Here is a 19,451-nt window from a genome sequence, read left to right as displayed (position 1 = left end):
CTTCTCCCCCTCTTCTGCAGGCTCTCCTGGGAGTCTATATCTTCTGTCCCACCCAGGATGCCCTTCTGCTCCCCCTCATCTTCTCCCAGGTCCTCTCCTACCCTTTTTGGAGGGACTTTCCTAAGATGTAAAGGCCCTGGTTCTGCTTTTGTGGTACAGTGGTTGGGGATCTCAACCACTGCCCGCAGAGAATGGTCATCCTCACAGGTGATTGCACCCTCTCACTGAGAAGGAAACTGTCCCCCAAGGAAGACCACGCAGTGTGGCCAACTTTGGTTCCTAGCCCCCTCTACCATGTGCAAGCCCTTGGAACCTCCACAGCCTTTCCAATAAAGTGGCATGGACGGAGCAGAGGACCCAAGTCATGTGTGCTTCAGGTCTCCAGGGGCCATACACCGTGCACGTCTTCATCTCTGTAACCCTGCAAGGGTCATTGTCCCCTTTCAAGGGCACAGGATTTCTTTCTGATTAGAGAAATCATTTAACTGGTCCAAGGCCACATGACTAGTCCACAGTCGAGTCAGGATTTAAGCCCAGTGGGTGTTGACTCCAAAGCTGATGCCGTATCCACTCTCCTACATCACCTTCCCGACCTGTCCTACTTCAAAAAGAGCCCAGATGTAGATCAGATGAACTCATATATCTAAAAATGCTTTGTAAAATCTGTCTAAAAACTGCTGTGCCTTCCTTAATTTTAGATTTTCATAAGATCATAGGATTTCAGAGCTGACCGAGACTGTCAGGGGCATCTCGTCTAGTCCTCCTTACCAATGAAGAGATCAGATCTGTAATATCCCCACTGAGTAATGATCCCTCTTGGATACCCTCAGTCACAGGGAGTTCACCACCCCTTAAAGCAGACATCACCATGGTCTGTGGGGAGGGGCTGTTCTTTAATGGAAAAGCACAGGCATTGACCTGTGTGTCCTTGGGCATTTCCCTCTCTGAGCCTCAGTTTCTTCTTCTGAGATATGGGGTATAAGAACTATTCTTCAGCACCGTGGTGAGTACTGGAGATCGTAGGTGTAAAATGCTCGGTGCATTGTGCTTCTGTATTAGTGGTACAAATTATTAGGATTGTTTGTTTTGACATGAGGATCTCTGGAGGCATCCTAATAAGGGAACTGTTATATTTCTAGAGTTAACAACAACAAAAAAAAAACTTACCAGGAAAAAGCCCATCTTTTGGTGGGGATCTAGGATAGAGTCAGATAAAATGGAGGTCAAGGATGAGTAAGGACCAAGGATGAGCCATACCCTTATGATTGGGTATAGGATGCAAGTGAGCAAGTGAGCCAGTAAATAAGTGTTTGTTGAGAGCCTGTTATGGTCCAGGCTCTGTTCTTGGCTCTGCAGGAGTGCAGATAATAAAGACCATGGCCTTGGGGTGCCTGGGTGGCTTAGTCGGTTATGCACCTGACTCTTGTTTCCACTCAGGTCATGATCTCCAGGTTTGGGAGTTGGAGCCCTGTATCAGGCTCTGTGCTGACAGCGCAGAGCCTGCTTGGGATTCTCTCTCTCTCTCTCTCTCTCTCTCTCTCTTTCAAAATAAATAAATAAACATTAAAAAAAAAAAACAAAACATCTCCTTGACCTCAAGAAGCTAACAGTCCACTAGAGGAGCTTATATTCCAGGCTGGACTCCAGGAAGGACCAGAGATGGAGGGAAGTGAAGGGCAGAGAGATAATAACGACTATGGGGAGGTCCAACAATGTGGGGAGAGGCAAAAATGATGGCTTTATAAGTTTCATGATAATCAAAAGATATAGCATTTGTTTTCCCTTTGGACGCCATGTCATCCAGTGAATGAACTGTGTCCACAGCCTGCATTCAGATGCTTTGCCTCCCTCTCTTGAAGATGGGCCCCCGTCGCCAATCCCCACTCCAAGCCTGTTCTGAATCAGGGCGAGCGCAAACAGATGGGGCAGAGGCTACCCGGATGCAGGTGTCTAGTCTTCCTGTGCAGACTGTTTGCTCCTGCCTGACTCAAAACACAGCCCCTCCTTCATCCCCCACCCCCACCCATTCTCCTTCTCTTCGCAGCCTCTCCAGAGGAAGGACAGGACAGGCAGAGCAGATAAACAGAGAGGACATATTTATCACAAAACAACCCCGCTCCAGTAGACATATATTTGGAGATCATGAATATTTTACTTTAAAATGAAAGCTTCGGAAAAAAAAATTATGTTATTCCTGAAAAGGCTAAGGAGGAAAAAAAAAAAAGTTGACAGTAATGGACAACTTTAATACTGCAGTAATGTCCAGGAAGAAATCATTGGTTCCAATGAGATTCTCATTTTAATCTTGGTATCAGATATCTCTTTAAGTGCCTCCTCACCAGGGGACAAGAGAAAAGGACAGAAAATGTGCCTGCCATTTGCAGAGGATACATAACAACAATAATATTAACTGCTGATGTGACTAGCATTTCTTTTTCATGTATTTTTTTCCTGATTAAAAAAAAAGAGAGTTTTCAGTGCGAAGAGCAGAAAGTTTAGAAAATGCAAATAGATATAAATCAGAATACAAGAATCTTTTTATACACCCACCACCTAGAGTTAACCATTTGCTAACACTATGCTGGTTTCATCTTTGTTTATTCTTTGACTATACCTGTGTTTTCCAAAATGCATTCTATGGAACATGAGTTCCAGTGAACCCTCTACGGAAATGGGATTCCTTGGTCAAAAAAGTTTGCAAAATGCTACCTTAAGTAGTACAGTACCCACACTGCTACCTTCCTAGAGCTTTAGAATGCATGTTAATCTAGCCAAGGTGCCAAGAAATTATCACAGATTAAAAAAATTTTTTTTAATGCTTATTTAGTTTTTAGAGAGAGACAAGAGTGTGAGTGGGGGAGGGGCAGAGATAGAGGGAGGCACAGAATCCAAAGCAGGCTCCAGGCTCCGAGCTGTCAGCACAGAGCCCCACGTGGGGCTCGAACTCACCAACCTTGAGGTCATGACCTGAGCCAAAGTCGGTCTCTTCACCGACTGAGCCGCCCAAGTGCCCCAGAAATTACCCAGAGTTTTTAAAATCTTGCTTAATTTCATTTAGCTCGGTCTTACTTGAAATGTGAGCCTTTATGTATGTGCATGTGTGTCTTATGTGATACCGATGTTCACCCCATGTTTCCATGTTAGAAAACAGTGGTCCAAACAGGGGTCAGCCAACAGAAAGAGCCAGATAGTGAATGTGCTAGGCTCTACAGGAAGCTCTGTGGCACCTGCTGAGAACAACTGTCATCCTGTGAAAGCAGCCATAGGTGATACGCAGAGGACGGGCTGTGGTCACTGACCCTGTGCCTGCACATACAGCATTGACAGGTTCCCACAGGACTCCACTTCTGTTATCTTATTTGAGTCTCCCGAGGCATCTGTGAAATAAGGTCAGCATAGGTAGCCATAGTATCAGTGGGGAAACCGAGGCACTGAGATGTCTAATTTCCCATGGCAAGGTGCCAGCAGGATTACGTGGAATCATAAATCTGCTTTTGCTTGCTTATAAGCTGTTGGGCAGAGAAAAAGCAGGATTGGGGTTGAGATCAGAGGCCAGGAAGAGGCCTGGAGGCAGATCCAGATAAAGCTGTTGGCCCCAGTGAGAGCCCGCACGCCAAGGCAAGCATCTGCCTATTTAGAAGGGGCCATTACACAGCAGGGCTGCAGGCTAGGGGTTTTGGTGAGTGTTCTCTAAGTGCTGACCTCCCCTTCTTATTCTGTCCCCCAGGAGACATCAGGTATGACGAGGCCATGGGTTACCCTATGGTGCAGCAGTGGCGGGTCCGAAGCAACCTGTACCGCGTGAAGCTCAGCACCATCACCCTCTCGGCAGGTGAGGACCACCTCTCAGGCAGCCAGGGGGCTTGGTGCAATTCAGCACATGTGCCCAAGGGCTTAGGGGGTGCCAGGCCCTGGGCTGGCACTGGGGATGCTGAGGGAATGAGGCCATGCCCTCCCCACCATGAAGGAGCCCACAGGGAGGGGGGACAGACAAGCAGACAGACAGTGACACCCTTACGTTTCAGTCGGTTCAATGCAACAGTGGGGCAGCAGTGCCCCAGAGGAGGGAGCTGTCTGCTCTGAGGAGTCCGAGCAGCTTCCTGGAGGAAGGGGTATCATAGCAGTATGGGGAAGGGTGAGTGGGAGATGGGGTAAATGACAATCTAAGTCACAATTATGTTCTGTGTATGTCAGGCCTGTGGATTATAAATTCTTCTGAGGCACTGGTTCCTCTGGTCTCTCCTGGATGATTTCCTTTCCTGTCCAACTCCTAGACAGCAATAACACATACCCCTCCAACACACGGGCACATATGCTGCCCATGCTCTACCTGCACAAACCCTGTGTTTCAGTTGACGAGGCACAATTTATAGTTCTCAAAATGGGCCATGTTCTTTCATGCCTCTGTGCCTTTGCACACGCTGTTCCCTTTGTCTGGATCTCCTGGCCCAGGGAACACATCGTGCAGTGCTGCAAGACCCCTCCTGTGTTCTCCATTCCCCTCAGAGTAACTCCGGATATTCCCTGTGAGCACCTGTATTAAAGCACTAACAAGTGCTAGGTGCATATCTGAGTCTTGTCTGTCTTCTCCCCTGACCCAAGAACTGTGGGTAGGGTGTAGGCCCTGTTCTTTCCTGTATCCCCTGTTGTATTCTCTGTAACTAACAGAGAATCAACACATTGTTGGCACTCTTGTTTGATAAAGGAATTTAAAAAAAAAAAGGAAAACTGGAAAATTCAGAGTGAATGCAAGTTTCTGGAAAGATGGGGGTTTCTACCCCGGCTGTTACTCATAACGCTGCCACTGAATGATTGTCCCTGTGTCTCCTACTTACTGCCACATCTTTTCTTATCTTTTTCAATATCACTTTGTTCACGAGCAACACGGAACTCTTTTAGTCTAGGAATCAGGGGACTTTCCCATCTGGGAAGTACAAATAGTGATTATTGCTGATGTTGGCTAAGTCCTTTCTAATGATTTTTTTTTTTTTTTAATCTTAGGACTTTTATCAGTCCTGCAAGGAAGGCATTATTTATCCCATTTTTTTCCAGATGAGGAAACTGAGGGTCAGAGAGGTTAAGTAACTTGCCCAAGGTCACACTAGTAAGTGGCCGAACAGGAGCAGAGCAGGGATTTGATTACAGTTTTGTCTGCCTGGATAAAGAGCCACAGGTCATCTCCATGGTGTTGTTATTTATTATTTAAGAGAAATGATCTCATCATTAACACTGCTGCATTAATTACCCAGTTGTATGAGTTAACAGATTGATGGAGAGGGGTTGTCCTAATCAAACAGCCATTCTTTTGAGGTATGTTTCTGTTTTCCCTACCACCCACACTCTTGCACGGCACTTGTGAATGAGACTGCGATGTTTGTGTTAAAACTACAAAGGTGTATCAGCTTTAATTAATCGATAATGATGCTCCTGGGAACCCCTTGTAAATCAAGTGTTGGCAAACTGCAGCTCATTTCTACTGTTAGAGAAGGGCTTGCTTGCTGTTTTACATTGTACTTTCATGCGACACAGAATCCACTGCTCTTGGAAGAATGGTGGTTGGTGTCCCCGCCTTGTCCCAGGACCTGTGCCCTGTACCGGGGTGGGGCGGGGGTGGGGAAGGACGTGTTTCCAGACTCAAAGACGAGTGGACTAGCTTCTGCCGTCAAGGTGGCGCCCCCTGGCGGTGCAGAGTGTAGGTGCGGCTGGCCAGGACTGTGTGAATGGTTTCTTGGGAGGGTGGGGGTGACTTTCCGGAGACTTCGTGCACAGGGAGGACATAGGGAAGAAGTGGGGAGGCCATTCAGGTGGGTGGTGGTGTGAATGTGTATGGGTGTTGCGTGTCGGGGGATGTACGTGAAGAAAGGATGGTGGAGATCTCAGGTCACATTTAGGAGAAATCAGAAGGCTGATTTGGCTGGATGTAAAGCCTGATGTGGGTAGCTCATGGGAGATGCCCTTGGAGGCCTGGAATGCCAGGTAAGGTCACTGGACTGGTCATCTAGTAGCAGGAAGGAGCCCACGCAGGACTTAAGGCTCTTGGAAGCACAGCTTGGTGACCTGCCTGCCGGGGGAAGGTGAGGGGGGACAGCAGTTGCTGAGTGATTGCTGTGCAGGCACCATGCTGGGCACTGAGGACCTAGGTCTCTTTGGCACAGGACTAAGGACAGTAGAGCAGCAAAGGAAGCCCTTGGCCATGTCAGGAGAGAGAACATACCACTGTTTTGGGAAGGCAAAGGCAGAGGCAGAAGGGAAAGTAGTGTTATAGGAAGCTAAGCCAGGGATCAAATCTTAGCACGCAGAGTATCTGCTGAGCCTAGGCCAGTGCAGCCCCGGGGCTCCAGCCATGGAGAGTTCAAGCCCTGGGTGACTGGATGCCGCGGGAAGTGCATATGCTTTGGAGTGAGAGCAGAAGGGGCTGGGAATCCTAGCTCCACTGGCTGGAAGACCAAGGAAATGATTTATAGTCTGAGATTTGACTTGCTCACGTACACAGCGGGGGGTGCCCTGTTGGGGCCTAAACTAAGTTGGACAAAGTGGGCGAAACAGTGAGCAGAGTGCTTGGTACACATTAGTTGCTCGGGACAGACATCAACTTTGATTTCCTGATCATGACTTCCAGGTCCCATGATCTAGGTCGCCAGGCTTTTGGCCTTACTCCGCTGTTGTTCCCCTCTCAGTTGTGGGTCCACCAGAGGGACCGACCTTTGCCGTGTGAGCAAAGGGGAACTTGTCGCGTATGTTCAGACCAGTGCAGCCAGCAGGCTGATGCGGTGGTGAGGGATAAGGCACCAAACCTGGCTGGAAAGAGCCCCCCGCCACTTACAGTTTGGCAGCCACTGGCCTCCCAAATCTGACCACCTCCCCCCGCTCCTCCTCTGTCCAGGCTTCACCAACGTCCTCAAGATCCTGACCAGGGAGAGCAGCCGGGAGGAGCTGCTCTCCTTCATCCAGCACTACGGCTCCCACTACATCGCAGAGGCCCTCTATGGCTCCGAGCTCACCTGTATCATTCACTTCCCCAGCAAGAAGGTCCAGCAGCAGCTGTGGCTCCAGTATCAGAAAGGTAAGCCTGCAAATGCTTGCTGAAGTTGGCAGCTGGGTGGAGTGTGGAGGTAAGGCTCCTACAGGCTAAATCCTGGCTCTGTCTTGTACAGGCTGTGTGCCCTTAGGCGGTCCCCGCCCCAATCTGGGCTTCCTTGCACCACTGACCCTATAAGGGGCTGTATGATGATATCTCAGGATTCTTCCAGTTCAGGCATTTTCTGAGGCTGCAAGGTGGTGGTCAGCACTCCAGAACTCTGGTCTTCTCCCGCAGGCTCCTTGTTCCCAGCACTCTCCCCTTGAAACAACTGTTGGGGGAGAGTTAGAGGGGTAGGAGTGGTGTCTCCTTGACCCCTTCTTCTCTCCAGGCTGCTTGGAAGCCTGGCAGCCATCTCTTTGTGTCTGAGGGCACAGTTTCGAGTCTGTCCCACGGAGGGCCTTCTGTCCTCAGGGAGGGTCACCAGATCTTATCTCCCTTCAATCCTCAGCTGTTACCAGAGTTGGAACTCCCCAGATCAGATGCAGGAGACCAGTCTCCACCACCCCACCTTGGGAACTTCATTCCCTTCCCACCTCAGTTTTCCCTTCCTATGAAATGGGCACTTTAGCTGTTCTTGTCTGCCTCCCACATTAAAGGGTAGTAGTTTGTGTAGCAGCATTTTGAGAAAGACAGGCATATGGCATACATGAATGAAGTATGTTAACAGGCCTGTGTATTCACATCCCCATTTCACATGGGAGAAAATGCGTCTCAGTTGTGCCAAGTCAAATGCCCAGAGATACACAGCTAATAAGTAGCAGGGCGAGAATTGCTTCCTGTTAGCGTTCGTTACTGTTAGCATCGATCAACTAAGAAAGAAGAGTTCTCGATGGACAATGGACGGAAAGGGTGGGGAGCAATGTTAAACATGTGCTTGCACCGTCGCCACATGGCTCAGCTCTGTCTCAAGAACCGGATCAGCCGTAACCCTCAAACCCGCAGAACGTGGGGGCCACCAGGGACCTTACACGTCTCGCTGGGCTTAGCAACCCAAGTTTGCAGTTGGGAAAACTAAGGCCCAGAGGGAGGAGGAAGCTTGCTTAGCATCACAGAGCTCCGCTGGGTGGGCCAAGACGAAGTGGGGTGCTTCAAGCTCCCCATCAAGGTTTTGCATGCCACCCCTCCTCCCTGACTGGATGGTGCCCCACTGCACCTGCATTTGCCATCTCTAGAACTTTTCCTTCTGTCCTGGGGCCTGGAGACCCCCACCATGGTCTCACCTCTCCCTGCCTCCTGTGTGCAACTGTGTGGGCCACAGGGTGGTTTATAGATGCGGGGGACATAATTGAGTTGTCTGGGAATAGCTCTGTTTTATGGCTGTGACAATGACGGTCTTTAAGGAAGTGCATTAAATCAATAGAAGTCTCGTTGTCTTCCCCTATAAGTAACGTGACACATCATTAAGCAGGGCAATAAGCTTCAGGACTTTGAAGTAATACAATTAGGTTATGTTTATAAAAAGCTTCGCTCACTGTGGCCGCTGAACTAACTCGCCTCGGCCCGCGTTTGGGGCCTGGGACAGCACTGTCATGCTAAGTACCACGTCAGCTGCTTCCAGGCCTTGGACTGTTGCACTCCAGAAAATCCCACTCCTCATACAGTGAATGCATGGGCTCTGTTGCAAGTCAGATGGTTTGGGGGCAGAGAGGAGGCCTGAAAGGGCATCTGGGGGCCCCTTTAAGACTCCAGAGTCTTCGGGTTTGCCACAGACTTGCTGGGAACCCTTGGTGTGGTAGTTTTTCTCTCTGGGCTGCCCGTGCTGAGGCGCTTTTCCTTCTTCTATCATCTAGGCTTGCCCCTAAGAAGAGCACAGGAATATGCTGAGGCCACCTTAACACTAACGTGTGCGTTCCTCTCTCTGTCCACCTGCTGTGATCTAGATGGCACATTAAACACGATGGTTTTATTTTTTAAATGTGGGAGTGATGTTTGCGAGTGGGAAGCTGAGAAGCCGGGGATTCCACCCCCCACACCCCAAAGAATTGAAAGAACTCTGGGCTCAGAGATAGCAGGTGACCTTTCTCTCCCCAGCCATCAGCTCTGTGTCATGGGCGCTTGCTAAACAAGGGCTCCCTGGGAAGCAGGTCAGGGTGGATCTGGGTTTGGAAGCTGATCACTCTGGCGGCAGAGCTGTGGGAAGAGGAGAGCTAGTGTGGGGCCGAGCTGGACAGACAGGCTTGCAAGCCTCCTGCTGGGTAACCTCGGGCAAGTAACTGCTACGTTTCGGTGCCCCCACTTGTTAAATGAGAGATAGTAATTCCCTTGTGGGGCTGTTGGGAAAATGAAATGAGATAATACAGGTAAGATGTCTGGCATAGAGTAAGCACATGAAAAACTGTAGCTTAAAATAAAGCGAAACGTGTGGGCGTCTGCTGAGGATTTCTGGTCCTGGCCACAACTCCTGGCTCACGTGTAAACTCAGCCCTTACTTCCCCCTGTGACGCACCTGTGTCAGCATAATAGGACAATCCCTGCAAATATCCTTCCAACCAGAGAGTGTAGGGGCTGAGGTGTTCCTGGAGTCTTTGAAATCTATGGGTTAGCTCCACATGATGGCTTGTCCTTGGCTGGAAAGACCAAGGCTGGAAGAGAAGGTCAAGAAAAAAGACCCAATAGGGCATGGGTATTGAGCACAGACATGAGTAGAGCACTTCACAGAGTATGGTTCCACTGGTTCTCCCACGTACCCCCGGAGGCAGAGAAAGCAAGGATACTACTCACCCCTTATCTTAAAGAAGGGGAACCTGGAGTGTAGAGAAGAAAAGGGGCTTGTCAGGGCCACACAGTTTGTTAGTGAATGAGATGGTGTTTGAATTCCAACCTGAGTACAGTGTTCCCTAGATCTTGTGTCCCCAGAAATTACAAATAAATGCCCCAGCCTTTCCAGATTTACTAATCATGGGGCTCTGGCTCCTGTTGTGACACAAAGCAGCCACTGGAAAATCACTGGAAAGCCCAGGGGGTTGGGGTGAATGTGCCTGATTAAAATATCCTCATGAGAGGTTCATTTTATTCCCCTAAGTGCTTCTAAGTGTGCATTCCACAGGGAGAAAAAAGTCACATTTATCATGCATTAATTCTTTAATTCACTAATACCCAAATTCTCCTTCTTGGCAGACCTCACACCAGGTGCTAGGGGCACCGCAGTAGACAAGATGTGGGCACTGTCTCCTGTTGTTCATCACCAGTCTGTCTTAGACTTTCAACATTTTACCATTTTTGTTGTAGACTTTTTTTTTTTTTTTAATTCACTGGTAAATAGCTGGAAAGAGGGAGGGACTGACACATGGTAAAGAACCCAGTCACTATCATGTGATGGCCCATACCTTTCCTTTCATGTGCCAGTTTTGATCAGTTAGGGAGTAGCTTGTCTAGGCCACTGTATGGAGCTCATTGAAGTCACTGGCCGAGAACGTTATGATCAGTTAACATCTGCTGTGATGCAGATAGCGGGGAGGGGGGTGGTCTATGTATTGCTCTCCCTGCAGTAGGGCAAAGTGAATGCTAAAGTAACAGACCCACCTTGTGACACTGATTCCAGAGGGGGACTGGGTATGCCAAGCAGGACTAGAAAGATCTAGGCAGGGAGGTGGGGCTTTCTACCACCAAGTGGGTCTGGTCAGCATTTCACCGGTCTGGAGGGGACCAGAGCACCGAACAGGCCAATTAGATGGTGCCTGTCAGAACCCAGGAAGAGCTGGACCTTAGAAGGCAACCAGAGTAGCCAAAATCATCGCTGGACCCTCCAGGCCCAGGCAGGCTTAGTGTGGAAGCTGCTTAGGCTGTCCGTCTCCTTTGACCTTCACCTCTCCTCCCAGGTGGTGCCCCAAGGACCACATGGAGTTTTGAGTCTCTTGCCTCAGCTCACTTTTCACTAAATACTGCTGTGGTCTTGATATGTGTGTATTTTAAAAAGCTACCTTTCTCCCAATTGGGCCTCCATTTCACTCCTTGACTTGATATTCACATATTCTGCTTAGCTGTGACCTTGATACATGAGACTTTTATCATGATTAAGAACTCTCTCTATGAAGTTATCTATCCCCTGGCTACCTTGGATAAAGACTTCCTCATTCGGAGATAAAGCAGAGGTTTTGCAATCAGATGGACTCTGGTTCAAATGCAAGCTCTACCTCTTACCAGCTGTGTGTTCTTGGGCAAATTGATTCACTCTCTAGATCAGTTTCCTTATATGCAGAACACAGGCTCGCATGAAAGCATAGCGTATCGATGGACTCATCTAGCACTGAGCTGGGCACCTAATTATCATCTTGATCCAACCCATTCCTTCCCCACCATAGTTGCCATGTCTGCTCAGGTAACTGCATTCGTGTGTGTGTGTGTGTGTGTGTGTGTGTGTGTGTACGTGCACATGTGCACATGTGCACCCACGTGTGTAAAAGAGAGACAGAGAGAGACCAACTGAAGGAGGTAGGAGGAGTCAGAAAAAAAGAGAGATAGGCAAAGGCAAACCAAGATACACACACACACAGATACCCAAAGGAGAGACCAAGAAAGTGTAGAAGAGAAAATTTATGCAATTAATATGACTTTTCCAAGTTTATAGACTCTGTGACCCTGTGAAAGGACATCTTCCAGTGAAGGTTATACTGCTCTTGAGTTAAGATTGGGATAGTCCATGGTATAGAGATGTCCTCACAGATAAATGCCTGGTGCCACCTTTAAAACTGTTTTATCTCTATTATAATTTCCCAAGACTGTCCAAGGGAATGAATTTCTGCATTTCCATTTGAATTACAATGCACTTTTGAATGTCAGCTGAGGCATTCCTAGACTCCTCTTTAAAGGAGTTTTGGCTGTTTGAAAGGCAGCCCAGGGGTTGAGGTGGTGGTGGGGGGGGGGGAGGAGAAGGGAAAGAAAGTCAAATGTCACCTCCTTTTGTGAGGACAGTTGTGGCCAAGGGGCTGATGTGGGCTGGAGAACTCTCTGGGGCTTTCAGTTTCCTGAGGGAGCTTGCTTCAAAGACAGCAACCAGACATGAAAGGAGTCGTTCTCAGAGCCGAGACCTGACTGGGCACCGGTTTACTTCTCTGTAGATTCAATCATCGGGGGCAGTTTTCAGGTCCCGTTTGCTTGACCTTGTGTTAGCAGTTGACAGGGTTGACCACTTCCTGCTTGAGGCGCTTTCTGTGTTTGCTTCCATGGCACCAGACCTTCCTTGTTGGCCACCTCCCTTCTTGCCGGCTCCTTTCTCTGTCTGCTGCATCCTCCTCTGCCAAACCAGTTGGTGTGGCTGCACAGGACCCTGGCCTGGGCCCTCTTCTTGGACTGTCCTTCCCCTCTGTGGGGACTCTGTCACCATCCCTACAATTGATGACTCCCACTTCACACCTGTGCCTCCAAGCTTTCCTCTGGTATTTGCTGTTATGCCAGCTCCCTTGCCCGCCCAAACTCTGCCCCACACACCCTAGACAACCTAGCAATTTCCGGTGTTCTCGCAAAACGTGCCATGATCTGTTTGGATCTTGGGAAGGGAGACAGAAGGCTGAGTCCTTCTTCTTCTTCTTTTTTTTTATTTTAATTTTCTTTTAACATTTATTTATTTTTGAGAGACAGAGAGAGACAGACTGTGAGTGGGGGAGGGGCAGAGAGAGAGGGAGTCACAGAATCTGAAGCAGGCTCCAGGCCCTGAGCTGTCCGCGCAGAGCCTGATGTGGGGCTCGAACTCAAAAACTGTGAGAAGTCTGACGCTTAACTGATTGAGCCACCCAGGTGCCCCTGCTGAGTCCTTCTTAATGTCTCCCTCTCCCTCCCCCCGCCCATTTTGCAAATGTGATCCATTTTAATTCCCAGTTAGGTCTTGAATTTACCCTTTTCTTTCCATCTCACTGCGGTCGCTCTGTCACAAGTTGCCACCGTGACTTGTCTGGACTCTAGCATTGGCATCCTACCTGGACTCCCTACCTCCACTCCTGTCCCCCATCAACCCAAACCACACAGCAGCCCTCAGGACATGGACGAGTCAGGGCTCTCCAGAGAGATGGAACCAACAAGATGGTTGGTTGGATGGATATGTAATATTCATGTAAAAGATACATTTGATACACACACACACACACACACACACACACACACACGGAGAAAGAGAGAGAGATTTATTATAAGGAATTGGCTGTGACTGATGTTATTGTGCAGGCTAAGTTTCAATCCAAGATCTGTTCAGCGGACTGGAAATTCAGGAGAGCTGGTAGTATAAGTTCTAATTCCAAAGCTGGTGGGCTTGGGACCCAAAAAGAACCAATGTTTCAGTTTAAGTCCAAAGGCAGGAAGAGAATGACGTTCCTGCTCAAAAAGTCAGGCAGGAGGAGTTCCTTCTCACAGGAGGGTCAGCCTTTTTGTTCTAGTCAGGCCTTCAACTGATTAGATGAGGCCCACCCACATTAGGGAGGGCAGCCTGCTTTAGTCTTCTGATTATCTCATCCAAGACACCTTCACAGACACAGCTAGAATAGTGTTTGACCAAATATCTGGACACCCCATGGCTCAGGCAGGATTTCGCATAAAACCAACCATCATGGGATGTTTCTAAAACAGACGTTACTTCATGCCACTTCTTGAATGAAAACTCCTGGGTGCTGTGTCCTTGCCCTGAGGTTAATTTCCAGACTCTTCTGCACGGCCTCAGGGCCCTCCCAGATCTGCTGTGTCCCCAACCGACTGCCCCTTCTTCGGGCCCCATCTGCCCCAGGCCGCCTGCCTTTCAGTCACACACAGCCTCACGCTCCTTAACTACAGCAGGAGTCAGGGATAGAGCCTGTCCACATCCATCTATGCCAGGGTCTCAGCCAGGTGGTGGGATGTGGCTGAGGACCCCTCTCCCTTCCCCTTGCACCGTGGCTTCGACACAGCTACTTGTAGGAGGCATCTAGCTCTGAGGGAGAGGGGAGGGTAGAGCGGTCAGGGGAGGTTAAGGGAGAGCTGGACACTCACTCGCTAGTCTGCAGCACGCCAGAGGAGGGAACCCACTTCTTTCTCCTCAGAGCCTTGCAAAAAGACGGTACAGGATGTGGTTCATTAAACACAAATAGGCCCATGAGACTGCCATTTCCACCAGATGAAATTACCAAAAAAAGCATTTGTTCCCCGCTTTAGATTGAGTCCATCTGGAACGGAACACCCTAGTCTTCTTCCTATTGGTGCGTACCAAGAATAATAATCCTTCGCAGCGCTCGGCGCAGAGCAACTCACAGAGCCCTCTCACGTACATTATTTCATCCAATGTACTCCTCGCACAACAGGCCTGGAAGGGAGGCGTTGCTGTCTGCATTTCATGCTTGAGGAAACTGAGGCTCAGAAGGGTAAGGCGACCTGAGGGAGTTCGCACCAGGGAGTGTGGCAGAGCAGGGATTTGAACCCAGGCTGCTTTAATCGTGAAGACCCTGTGTGTGCATAGCACGGCAGCCTCAGAGAACTCTCTAGATGCTGGCTGGCATGAGACCCAGGGGAGCTGTTTGCACTCCTGTTCTGTTTCTCTTATCCACCACTGGAAGAACTGAGGGAAGCAAAGACTTAGAGTGTAGGCCCTCAGCTTGGGCGGGGAGGAGGTACTCTATGCACCGATACCCCTCTGGTAGCTTAATTCTCTGTCTTAGCTTAGCCACAGCACTGCCAGACAAAGCCAAACCCTAAAACGTCAGAGCTGGAAGAGGCCTTGGCAGGCATCCAGCTAGGGTGAGCTTCTCCTTATGCGCCGGTTTTGATCAAAAGGTAGTAGCTGCCTGGAACGCTCGCGGAAAGAGATCCTGGGTCAGGACCAGGCTTGGTGACAGGAATCCAGTGGTCACTTAGCGACACCTACTATGGGCACGAAAGGAAGAAACAATGACTCTTGTGTAAGGCATTCTCTATTCTCATCTGGGCTGGCTGTTCCCATTCTACAGATGGGAAAGTTGAGGTCTGCTTATGCAATCTGTTAGAACCTATAGTTGCAACATAATAACCAACTAACAGCGTTGTTTTTTTTTTTTTTTCTTCACCCTCCTGAAAACTCAGAGCAAATTCAGTCTCCTGCTTGCCAAAGCCCCCCATATCCTCAGAGATGGCAGAGTTATGGGTTGACAGACTGCATATTTTCTTGTTTTAGGGTATGTGCACACACAAATACATCCTCCCCTGAAGCCCTGGACACCACCCCTGTTGTCCTTCCCCCTAGGGCAACAATACAAGGTGGATACTGCTGTAAGCTGGTTACCCTTGATTCTATTCGGCCAGGGGCAAAACCACACTTGTTCTGCTATCACAGGCCTATTCCCAGGAAGGTGATACAGGGACTGAGGGAGCGGGGCTGTCCGAAGGGACCCTTCTCTCTCAGCAGTCCTGCACTAAGAACGTGGAATTTCCCTGGAGATGAATATGGGGCTTTTGTTCTCTCTCTGCCTTCAGCCCCTTAGTGAGAACAGAATGGTCTGGAAGGAACCCTGGTGCACGGAGGCAAGCTTTTGCCTTCCCCAGGTCGGCAGCAGCAGATAGAACCCATCAACCCGAGAGCAGCCTCACTCACAGATGTCACGGCACGGGGTGTGTTTCCTGCCGCTCTATCTCTCCTGTTCTTCCTTCATACCTTCTCACCCCTCCATCTTTCCACACTAGGGGGTCCACTAGTGGGTCCAGCTCCTGGGATATGCCAGGTTCTGTATCAGGTGCTGAGGCTGCAAGGCGAGTGAGACCCACCCCCTGCTCTCAGGAAGCTCACAGCCAAATAGGAAAGATTAACAGGTGGATAGACAGTTACAACCCTTTTGATAAATGCTGCAACAAAGGAAAGCATGCGCATGTGCGTGTGTGCACTGTGTGTGTGTGTGTGTGTGTGTGTGTGTGTGTGTGTGTATAGGGTCAGGAGTGAAGGAAGCAAGCCTGGGAGACTGGCCCCTAACCACATAGGGTGGCTGGGAACTTTCCTGGAGGAGATGTCCCAGCAGAGCCCGGGAGGGTGTGGGCATTTGCCAGACTGGGGTGGTAGAGAAGGGATTTGCAGGGGACAAGACGTGAATCTGGGGTGTGGGAAAGCCTGGTGAATGCTGAGTCCTCTCAGGCCAGTTTGCAGCAACAGTGCCTGAATCTCTCCAGGTGCTCTTTAGGGACACCACTGGCTTCTTTTTTAGGTCTTTGAACGTCTCCGTTGCTCAGTCTTCCAAGTAGTTAGAGAAACTGCCATTGCCTCTGTCCATAGCTGAGTCCTCTCGCACAAGGGCGAGGCTGCATCTCCAAATGCCTGCAATGGAGTCAACACACGGGGCTAGTTTCAGAGGTACCTGGGGAATAGTTAGGAAAGCATCAAGGTTATTATGAAGATGGCATGAGGTCGTGTGATGAGTTGACTTGTAGGAACTCAAATCAGTCATTGTTCCCCCCTCCTTATCAAAAGCGTACCTTTCAACAAATACCGACATACATACCCGGTGTACGTGAGTCTTCTGCCCCGTTTGCCAGATGTGTGACTAGGGCAAGGCATTTTGATTTGCTGAGTCTCAGGGTATCTTCAAGATGGGTATAGTGATGCCTGCTTCACAGTATTGTTAGCAGAATTAGCAGAAACAATGATTATAAAGTGATAATCACTGCACCTGGCATATAAGAAATACTCAGGAAATGCGAGCTGTTATTGTGATCATTTATTACTGTGAGACACAGTTGAGTCAGTGATGATTGTTATTACCATCAGTTTCCCAAAACAAAAAGCCTAATGGTATAGCTCTTTCCAGTCCTGAGTACAGAAGCCTAGATAAGCCTGAAGTCATGGCTGTTTCCCACTGGATGATCTGCCAGCTTGAATTTGAGTCCTGCCTGAACCTGGGGGTGGTTGGGGTGGGGAGGGGAGCAAAATTATCAAAAAGCACAGCCTGGAACCCAGCAGTGGGGCACAGGGGAGTGTTTGCACAGCTGGGCACTGAGCTTATAATACACGAGAAGGATGTGTAGGGCTGTGTGCGTTGGGGAAAGGGATGGCGGAGGAATGGGCAATGATGACTGATTCGTATGCAGTTCCTACTGTGGGCCAGTTAATCACATGATCTCGCGTTGTCTTCATGAGAAGCCGGCAGGGTCCAGAGTATTATGTCCATCTTCCAAATGAGAAAACTCATCTGCTTAAGGTCACGTGGCTGGTAATAGGCAGAGGCAGGATTCTATCCCAGGACTGTGTCACTCTAGAGCCCTAATGCCCTACTTCATCCCTGTAAGAACAGATGCCAGGTACTGAGAACCACTATACGCCAGCAGGCATGCTGGGCACCTCGCATACAGGATCTCAGTGAATCCTAACAACAAACCCTCTGAAGCTGGTGTCTTCCTGCCTAGGAAACTGAGACTCAGGAGGTGCTGGGGTGGGAGGGGGGATGTATATAATCCAGAGACATATAGCTGGTGGAAATACCTGCTCTTTCCTTTCTTTCTTTTCTTGCTCAGGGCCTGTCACCATTTACGTTTTGCTGTTACTTAACCACAGTGGGCACTCCAAAAAGTGTCCTCTCTGGGAGGCATTTCTCTTCCTCTTGAAACAGGTAGACATACTTCATCGGAAGAGTGAAAAAATAGAGGCAGATAGACCAGCATGATTCTAGCCTGCATGATGTTGGTCAGTTGGTTCCAGATTCTTGTTTTCTATCAACACCCTGGCTTTGGGTCAGGGCGCAGGCTTCGAGCCAGGTCTTAGAGACTGACTTGACCGCTGATCCATTGGGTTGGAGCTGGTCTTCATCTGACACACAAGCCCTAGACCCCAAGTGTTCCTCTGTAGGATTCTTGGAGTCTGCCCTTCTGTTTCCTCACATTCCATGGGTGCCCGATGGAAGGCTTCTTTTAGAGATCTTGGTCCAAGAAGTCCCTGAAGTCTGAGGCACCACAATCACTGAAATTCACAACCGGAAAGACCCTTAATTCAATAAATCTATTAACTGTAGATGATGAAATGGGTAATGAAAAACTTGTTCAAAGGGAACTATAAACTAGTGACAGGGTTAGGACTCAAACCAGCTCCCTTTTCTTTCTTCCTTCTCATTCCAAGAAGATGTTAAGAGACCCTTTGTCCAAAGGTATCTCCTTTTTGTTTCTAACAGCTTTATTGAGATATATAATGTACATACCACACATCAAAGGTATCTTTTTGAGCCTTCTCTTCCGGTGGTGATTCTGCACAAAGACACAGTTTGGGTTGAGTTTCCAGAAGGAAACACAACTTTTCATTATTGTCTCGTTGAGAAGCTTCTTCAAGGAAAATGAAATTGGAGGTAAACATGCCTCCCACTTTCAACTATGTCCCGTTTTCTGTCCCACCTACTGTCAGTGATTCAGGGAGGCAGCTGGTGGGAGGGGGACAGGGGGGCACAGCCAGCAGGGGCTAAATGCAATACAAAGTGTTCATTTATATTAACGTATGAGCGAAGCTGACCCCCTGCCCTGGTTTTGTCCAGCAACAGTTTTAGTGTCTACTCTGTGCCAATGCGGCACCAAATTCAACGTGGCTCTCCCTTCACAGAGCTTGGTCCAGACTTGGAGAGAGATAGGTAATGAGGAAATCACAATGCAACGTGGAAACGCTAGGAGCAGCAGCCACACAAAGCGTGGCTTGGACACCAGACTCAAACTGTGCGTTGGGTCAGGAGGGGCATCCCAGGAACCCTGCAGGAGGCAAGGTTTAGGCCACGTAGGTGGGTAGGGAGAGGGGAAGTTTCAGGTAGCAAGACACACGTGTACAGAAAAGGCCCTGAGATACGAGACAAAAAGTGTATGGAGCAGATTGCTAGGGAGGAGCTGAGATAAACGCCAAATCCCCCTAGATGCGTGGACCATGTTAAGAAATGCTCCCGTTTTAGTAGGAGCCGTTTAAGGTCGTTTAAAGATTTTTGTGTCATATTAATTTGCATTTCAAAAAACGATTGATTTTGGCTGGTGCAGGGTGGGGCTGGACCTGGGATTGAAGGACGTGTATAAGGGATGCTAGATAAGAGTCATCCGGGAAGATCAGTTAGGAAGTTGTAGCGTTGTTTCAGGAGAAAAATGATAGCAGCTTAACATTTCGTAGTCATGAAGCTGGAGAAAACAGAAATAAATGGGTAAGAAATGGGGGCGCTGAAGGGTTTCGTTTTTAATTTTTTTTTAATGTTTATTTTTATTTTTGACAGAGACAGAGCATGAGCGGGGGAGGGGCAGAGAGAGAGGGAGACACAGACTCGGAAGCAGGCTCCAGGCTCTGAGGTGTCAGCACAGAGCCCGACGTGGGGCTCAAACTCACAGTGTGAGATCATGACCTGAGCCGAAGTCGGACGCTCAACCGACTGAGCCACCCAGGCGCCCCAGAAGGGTTTCTTAAAGTAGAGCAAAGGAAGGTCAGCACGTGTTGGAGAGCGGAGCT

General features: G+C 49.0%; 1 protein-coding gene across 1 annotated transcript in view; it reads left to right on the top strand.

Moving 5' to 3' along the window:
- The window catches only part of ASTN2 (astrotactin 2), an 874,784-nt gene that overhangs the window by 632,112 nt on the left and 223,221 nt on the right, over nt 1–19,451 (top strand). Inside the window, exons 15-16 of the mRNA XM_042912372.1 lie at nt 3,728–3,832; nt 6,884–7,063. Coding sequence (XP_042768306.1) covers nt 3,728–3,832; nt 6,884–7,063 — 285 coding nt within the window. The remainder of the gene's footprint in view (nt 1–3,727; nt 3,833–6,883; nt 7,064–19,451) is intronic.

Source organism: Panthera leo, chromosome D4 (genome assembly GCF_018350215.1).
Source record: "Panthera leo isolate Ple1 chromosome D4, P.leo_Ple1_pat1.1, whole genome shotgun sequence".
Lineage (NCBI taxonomy): Eukaryota > Metazoa > Chordata > Mammalia > Carnivora > Felidae > Panthera > Panthera leo.
Note: the sequence above shows the minus strand (reverse complement) of the source record. Positions and strands in the feature narration are given on the sequence as shown.